Genomic DNA, 8,445 nt, shown 5'->3' on the forward strand with positions numbered 1-8,445 from the left:
TTCATAATTTGTTTTGATGCATACTTTGCACAATCAATAAAGCACAAACATCTTTCTAGTACTCTCTGCTTGCAGCCAAGATCCATCCACCTGACACATCAGCAATTACGTATTTCCTGCAATGGTCTATTCTGAATCCATCTTTAATTTCTGGAAGTTCCCTGTTTATTTACTGTTCCAGTCGTTTTAGGATTTTTTAAGTAGTGTCAGCAAGATTCTACTTTTTATTTTTAATTTTAGTGGAAGTTTATAGAGATTTTGGATTTCCATTCATTCTTTGTTGCACTGTTCTCCCTGCCCAACCTTCCTGCCCCCCCAAGCAAGTTCAATCTTCTCTTTGAAAAGTAAAAGAAAAATTATTTCATTGTTATATACTCCCTCCCCTCAAGTCCACTCCACTATGCAGCTTTCATTCTGGACTTCTGTCATGACAATAATACCTAATCATATATCCCTTTTAAACAGTTTTCTCCCTCATCTGTTTCAATGCAGTATACATTATTTATTCCATCTTTCTCAGTCTCCCTCCAACCCCGATGTCAGTCCTGTTTTACAACAGTGGCACAATGCACTATTTGTCCTTTTGTGACTAAGATATTTCACTCAGTATAATGTCATTCAGGATCACCCATTTTGTATATTTCAGGAGTTCCTTGTTTTTCAATGCAGCATAGTATTCCATTGTGTGAATATACCACAGCTTCTCTGTCCATTCGTTTGCTGATGGGCACTTGGGTTGTTTCCAACTCTTTGCTATCATGAACAAAGCCACAATAAACATGGGTGTGCATCTATCTGCTTGGACGGTGGTGATGGTTTCTTTGAGGTATATTCCCAGTACTGGAATTGCTGGGTCAAATTCTATTTCTATTTGCAACTTTTTGAGAAAGTGCCATACTGCCTTCTATAGTGGTTGCACCAAAGATTCTACTTTCATGGGATATTAATGATATTGCTCAATAATTTCCACCTTTTGCCCAATCTACAGTACAAAAAGACTGCCAAAAACAGCCAGAATTACACCATCTGAAGAGGATAAAAATGATGAATGGGACTTTCTAAAGATTAAATCCCTATGAACATCAAAAATTTTTTCCAACAGGGTGAAAAGAAAACCTACCAACTGGGGAAAAACATTTGGTAATAGCTCAGACAAGAGTCTAATAACAAAAGTTTACAGAATACTCCTGGGCCTCCACAAGAAAAAGACCGATAACCCCATTATAAAATGGGCAAAAGACATGGAAAGAATTTTCATAGAGGAAGATATTCAAATGGCAAGCAGACACATGAAGAAATGTTCAAAATCACTGACAATAAGAGAGATGCAAATCAAAACCACAATGAGGTACCATCTCACTCCAGCAGCAGTGGCAAAGTTTAGTAGGACAGCAAGTAATAAATGCTGGAGAGGATGTGGTGAAATATGAACTCCTATATATTGTTGGTGGGATTGTAAAATGGTACAACCACTCTGATAAGGCAGTTTAGCACTTCCTCAAAAATGCTAAACACAGAAATTCCATATGACCCAGCTATTCCACTGCTTGGAATATACCCTGAGAAAATAAGAACTAAAGTAGAAGCAGACGCTTGTATACCAATGTTCATAGTAGTGTTATTCAGCATTACAACAACATGGAAACAGCCTAGATGTGCAAACACAATCGAATGGATTGAGAAATTATGGTACATTCACATAATGGAATACTATGCCACACAGAGGAGCAATGATTTTGTAAATTATTACCTAACTTGGGAAGGATTGGAAAGCATTATGCTGAGTGAACTAACTCAGTCCCATACAGACAAATACTGTATAAAACCATTACTGTAAAATGAGTATAGGATCCAAAGGAGGGAGGTGGAAGCAGAGGGCTGAGGATGTGCTGCCGGGTATTAAACACAGTGTCACACACCTTGATGGAGGAGGTGAGGGAAATGGGAAGGATCTGGTGTGAAAAACAATGTATTCAAATTTTGTAAATAAACTGGTATTTTTAAAAAATACAAAATAGAATGTTTACGAGTGACTGTATGAAACACAATGTAAATGGAAGACTGTATAAAACATAATGTATAAGAATGAAACATATTGTAACAGGATTATTATATGAAAATCAATAAAAAATAATTTAAAAAAATGTCCAAAGTGGTTGCACCATTTTATACTCCCAACAATAAGGATCTAGTTTCTCTACAACCTCACCAACAATTGTTGTTTGCTGCTCTGTTGAATTTTGCTACTGTTACTTGGGTGAGATGATATCTCATAGTTCTTTTGATTTGCATCTCTCTTAGAGATATTGTTTTAAAATTTTTTTTAACAATTCTTTATGTGTTTGTTCACCATCTGAATGTCTTCTTTGGTGAAGAGTCTGTTCGTATCCTAGGTCATTTTGTGATTGGGTTGTTTACCTTTATCTTGTTGTGGTGCTTGAACCACAGGCTGTATGGCGTATTCTCAAAAAGTTGGAAACAAATATTTTACCACTACTGGGAATATACCCTAAGGAAATCAGAACTGCCACTGAAACAGATATATGCACACCTAAGTTTACTGCTGCATTGTTCATAAGAGCTAAGAGATGGAAACAACCTAAGTGCCCATCAACAAACAAATGTATAGAGAATCTGTGGTATATTCACACAATGGAATACTATACAGTACTGAAAAACAAGGAATTCATGAAAGATTTTACAAAATGGGAAACCCTGGAGGACATTATGCTGAATGAAATATCTATGTTACAAAAGGACAAATATTACATTATGCCACTGTTATAAAACAAGACTGACACGGGGGTTGGGGAGAACTAAGAAGAGGGGATTAATAATGTACACTGCATGGAAACAGATGAGAATAGTGGCTTGAAAGGAATATGTGATTAGGTATTATTTCGTGACAACAGCCCAGACTAAGAGCTGCATATTAAAGTGGACTGGGGGAGGAGGATTGTATAATAATGAAAGAATTTTTTTTCAAAGAGAAACGTGAACTCGGGGGTGGGGGGCAGGGAGGAAAACGTGCAACAATGAATGAATGGAAATCAAAGTTCTTTACAAACTTTCATTAAAATCTCAATTTAAAAAAATATCCACCTTCTGTTGGATCACCTTTTTTGGAATGGGAACAAATATGGATCTCTTCCCATTATGGTTGAGGAATATATTTCAAATAGAAACCACCCCCACCATGCCCAAAATTATTCCATTTTATTATCTGAATAAATGCCCAAGATAGTTGTTTTGTTGTCTAAGGCATCAAGTTAATGCCAAATCCAGAGAATCTTCATAATGCAAGGTAGAAAGCCCCTTTTTTTTTTGCTAGTCTTCTAGAGAAAACTACAGCTTAGTGTCCCAGTGGCATGGATTCTGCAAGTTTATTGACAGAATGATAAAAGAAGACAAAAGAACCAGTTCCTGAGGAGAAGAGCCACTTCTCTGACATAATTAATAAACATGCACCACTAGAAAAGAATGCAAAGAGAGTCAAGCAAAAATGACACTGTCCTGTGGTTTACTTGGTTTGAGATCTTGTCTTGAAACAAAGGAAGCAAAAATACATGCAGGAACAAATATCTGCTAATTTATTTAGTGTGTGCATATTTTTAAATCAAATCTCTCTCTTGGTATCATGAGAATAGTCTTAGTAATATAAGTGTGTTAAAAATCATTTGGGGTGGTTTTTATTTCTTCATCCATGTATTTCCTGAAGAGGTTTGGTGGGGCCCATCCCATGAAGAGAGGAAGGCTTTTTGAGGGTTTCATTTTTCCAGTTATACGGCCAATGACAATACTTTGATGTTAACTATTTGCAAGAGTTACAGACTCAGTCTTGTAGTTATTAGAGATTAAGTCTGTGATTTTTATCTCCAGCATTTTGAAGAGCTAATCACCTGGAAGAAAAAGTTTTAAAAGCTTTGTGTTGGGTTGTAACAGGTTGCTTGCCTTAGCCAGTGCTGCAGGTGTAAATGAAGAGTCAGAGTTGGTAGGCCTCCACATAAAACAGACAGGCGTTACCCACAAGTATGTAAAGTTTCACTGAGGCATGAAAAAGACTTCAGGACAATGACTAAAAGCAGGCTGTAAATGACTAAAAGCCAGCACTGCACGCAACTACATTCCAAAGCCTTTGGAAAATAAACCACTGTAACTTGGTCAGGTAACTGTAAAAAAATGACTTGTGTACAGTCAGCTGAGACTCTGGGTCAGTCTGGGGTTTCTATAACTGACATGTCTATAATTAACAACTGCATCATCTTCATTTTCCTATCCAAGCTCTCCATCAAAGGACAGGATAAGAAACGGCAGAGGAGAACAGACCAAGAAGCAAATGTCACAGCCAAAAGAAAGCTCTTGTGTGGGACAGCACAGCTTGCTCAGAATATAAAAAAAAAGGAATATTTTTACAGGTCCAGGGTAGTTCCACCTAAAACCTCTATCCCCAGAACACATGGACAAGAGTGCAAACTAACATTATACAACTGACTTCAGCTACTAGATGTCACATTACATTTTATTTTACACAGAAATAAAGATACTGCAAAATTTTAAAAATTCTAAATCTTTCCATTACTCTACTTTTAGTTAATTCTTAGTCAGTGTTTATTATTTTACTCTTTTCCAAATATAAATATAAATGGGTATGGTCAAATAAACTGTAAGGCAGCATGGTACATTGACACAAGTATATTCTTTCCCTCTTCCTCTGATGTTTCTATAACATTCATTATTTTGTCCAAAGAATCATTCAATATTTTAACTTGAAACTTGAATATTTTTCCCCAGATCTTGCTTGGTGTGTTATTTGTTTGTTCTTTCCCCTTTTGGTTTATAATTCCAGTTCTTTGTACAATTTGTTATAATATTTTGTCTTCTTGATCTGCCCTTCTGAAATCTTCAATTCAGCTCCTTTATTTCATTATTTCTCCCTTTTGCTTTAGCTTCTATATGTTCAAAAGCAAGTTACAGAATTTCTTCCAATAATCAATTTAGTCTTTCATTCATGTGTTTTAAATGACCTTTTGCATTCTTCATGTAAGATGGCCACAACTCATGTGGCCTTCTGTCATTAGAGTTGAATGCTTCAAACCTATTCTTGTGATGACTTCTAAATTCAGACTGGATATATTCCAGGTCCTATTTTGGCTCTTGTGGACTTATTTTATTCAGCTAGAATGTGAACTTGCATATCATCAGCTGATGGTCTGTTCCTGTCAACTTCTGACCCTGTTCTGACTGACGATACCCAGCTTTGCCATCATAGTCTCTTCTCACAGACGTAGTCTATTTTATTCTTGAGTATTCTATGAGGAAAGTTTTATGTTTACAGTTGCTATTTATAGGGTGTTATGGTTTTTTAAAAATTATGTTTGCAATGAATAATTTGTTTATTGTATAAAGTTCTAACATGCAAACCCTCACCTCATTTCCATCAAGGCCTTATTTTTCAACTACTAATTCTTGTTTGCAAAGTTCCCATTCCACTCAACAGTTATTATTCATTTCATTCACAAATTATTATTAATGCTTCCTGATTATGTGTTCAGTCAATTTCAGACTGTAAAAGTTAGATCTTTGTGCATTCCATTTCTATTTTGTCAATTTCCAATTTTCCAAGATTCATACTTCATCTATTCCATGTCTCAATTATTAATGCGTATTTGCAGCTGTTTTTCCTAAGGTATTTGTCAACAACAACAAATGAAGGTCTTCCATTTACTGAAAGCTTTACAACATTCACATCTTTAAGACAGACTCTACTCTGAGGAAGCAGCTCTTCTCCATTTGTATTTTGAGTGTTTTCCAACCCAAGGAGACCATCTTCCAGGACTATAAAAGCAATACTCCACTACTAATCAAAGGTTTAGTAGGACCCACTGTTGCAGAAGCAGATGCTTAGTCCTGCTTTCTAGCCAGTCTTCCTCTGAAAGCTCCACTAAAACTTAACCACCATGGGTGAACCTACCAGAATTGCAAATATTAGTGGTATAGGACAGCATCATGATGGATGGAAAGGACAATGAAACCGTCAACAGCTTCATCTTGATTGGATCCATTGCACTGGGAAAATCTGCCTTTCCAAAGTATTGAGACGTAGCAATGTCAGTTTTAGGACTAAGGTGCATCTGGTTCAGGTCATAGCCTTTCCGATTACTAGCTATGCATCTGAGACCTGGACAATGAATAGGGATGACAGAAAAAAAATTGACATCTTTGAGCTGTGGTGTTGGAGAAGAGCACTGAACATCCCATAGATGGCCAAGAGACTGAACAGATATGTCTTGGAGGTATCCGGAGTGCTCTTTGGAGGCAAGAATGGTAAGGCTTTGCCTCACATACTTTGGACATGTTGCTAGGAGGAATGACATGAGTTTGGGAAGAGTGGAGGGTCGGCGAACGAGAGGAAGACTCTCAGCTAGGTAGACTGATACGGTGACTGCTCCAGTGGGTTCTTGTGTGTCAGCAAGTTCTTGTGTATGGGGATGGCACAGGATAGAACATGGCTCAGATCTTTTGTTTATGGGGTCATTACGAGGAATACTCAACTCAACAGCACCTAACAAGTACAGCAAGTTTCCAACATCACGGCAACATATAAGGCACCTCTATATAGCAAATTTCCAGAAGTGGGATAGGTTCCTGACTCTAGATGATGTTAGTAGTTAAGGCGCTAAGCTACTAACTCAAAGGCTGAAGGTTCAAGCTTACTCAAGAGGCACCTTCAAAGCAAGGACTAGAAATACACTTCCCAAAAGCCAGCCTTTGAAAACCTTCTGGGGCACAGCTCTACTCTGATGTGCAATGGGTCGCCATAACTTGGAATCAACTGCATATTAAAGAAATAGTGTGTACCTTTGAAACAAAAGAGAAGAAGCTCCCAGAAATCAAGATCAGAACATTTTACATGTTGATTCTACTGCATCACCTTTCAAGCTATGAATACCTGTGGAGCAAGAGAGTCTCCCTCATGGCGAGATAAACGTCAAGGGAAGATCTGGTTATTGAAGCCCAAGTGTAAACACATAGAACAGTCGGGGAGAGACATGTTCCAGATGAAGTCAGCCCCTAGCGACAGCAGGGATGGGAGAAAAGTTATAGGGAGGATGAAACCCTACCCAGATCAGCTCCTTCCTCCCAGAGGGAGGAGGACAGAGGACAAGGCCAGGGAATCATCTGCAACAGCATCACTTGCCTTGTGTTCGGGCGTCCTGATTTATAGAGCAGAGCTATCGACCCAGGACCTAAGACAAGGTCATAGCATTTCTTGTTATTCTTATGGCTTGAGTATTGGTGCCTTATGGATGGGTCGGTATCTACAACCATCCAACTATCCCACATTACCCCACTATCCAATGCCTAATGGCTCTCAAGATGCAACCATTCAAGTGTGAATTATTTCTCATCCAAGTTCCTTTTCCTGAATTACTGTAAGATTGGGAAAAGCAAGGTTACTCACTATAGGCAGCATACCACCCTGACAGAGTCGCCAAAAGGGTGGTAATGTGATTGTCCTAACTGGTCAACCTTATGACTGTCTAAAGCTTTGTGCACAGTACAAAGAAAGTCAGAGCCACAAGAAGTCATAAAAGGAATAAAACCAACACTTCACACGTTCCCACCAAAGCCCACACTGACCGTGCTCATTTTCTGTTATGTCTTTCTTTTAAAAGAGGAAAATATAGAAACAAACAAATAGAAAGCAGCTGCATCTATCCCCTGTGTGGGAGTTTTCTCCTTGACAGGCAGCCAGATGCCAAAATGCCAGTGACTCACTGGTTATTTTAAAGAAAACAAATTACTTTGGAGGAGAGAGTCTCTCATTTTAACTACTCATAGACCCTTCCCACCAGCTAAAACTTAAGAGAAGTCACCACTGAAACCAAGCTCTCCGTCATGGCCTTCTCACAACTTCAAGGGATATCTCCTGAGCCACAGGGAAGAGTAATGCCATGCTAAGAATAACAAGATTCTTATAAATGCATCACTTGGACTGCAAAACGTAGCAGGTGCCAAGAGACAGATGGTTGGTTCATCCAGTGAGTTCTCCCTCACACAACTCTCCCCAACTACACAGGCGCGTGCTCTCAGAAACCCACAAAGCCTTACCTCCCGCAGCTCCAGCCTCTGCGCCACAGCCTCCAGGCACTCCTGGCCCGTGCTCTCCACGGACAGCGTGCACTCAATGACATTGCTGTCCAACAGGCGGATCCGGGTGACAAAGCAGTTCTTGCTGAGAACGTTGTAGCGCCGTGTTCGGCGGAGTTTCAGACCGAAAGGCATGGTTCTGTGGCGGCCCTCGGGCGCAGCCTTCCCGTCTCAGCGCTCACGTCCCTGAGATGTCCTTAGCAGGTTCGGGACTGGGTGAGTCCACTATTGACCATGTGCCTCCAGATGTGGGAATGGGTGTCCATGCCCAGTGGGGCGGTCTGGAGGGCAGCT

General features: G+C 39.2%; 1 protein-coding gene across 1 annotated transcript in view; it reads right to left on the bottom strand.

The window, feature by feature from the left end:
- PTPN14 (protein tyrosine phosphatase, non-receptor type 14) overlaps nt 1-8,445 on the bottom strand; it is a 144,700-nt gene extending 136,255 nt beyond the window's left edge. The window contains exon 1 of the mRNA XM_006890554.1: nt 8,113-8,445. Coding sequence (XP_006890616.1) covers nt 8,113-8,286 — 174 coding nt within the window. The 5' untranslated portion in view covers nt 8,287-8,445. The remainder of the gene's footprint in view (nt 1-8,112) is intronic.

The sequence above is a fragment of the Elephantulus edwardii genome, unplaced genomic scaffold (genome assembly GCF_000299155.1).
Source record: "Elephantulus edwardii isolate Elephantulus edwardi_28Jun2011 unplaced genomic scaffold, EleEdw1.0 scaffold00090, whole genome shotgun sequence".
NCBI lineage: Eukaryota > Metazoa > Chordata > Mammalia > Macroscelidea > Macroscelididae > Elephantulus > Elephantulus edwardii.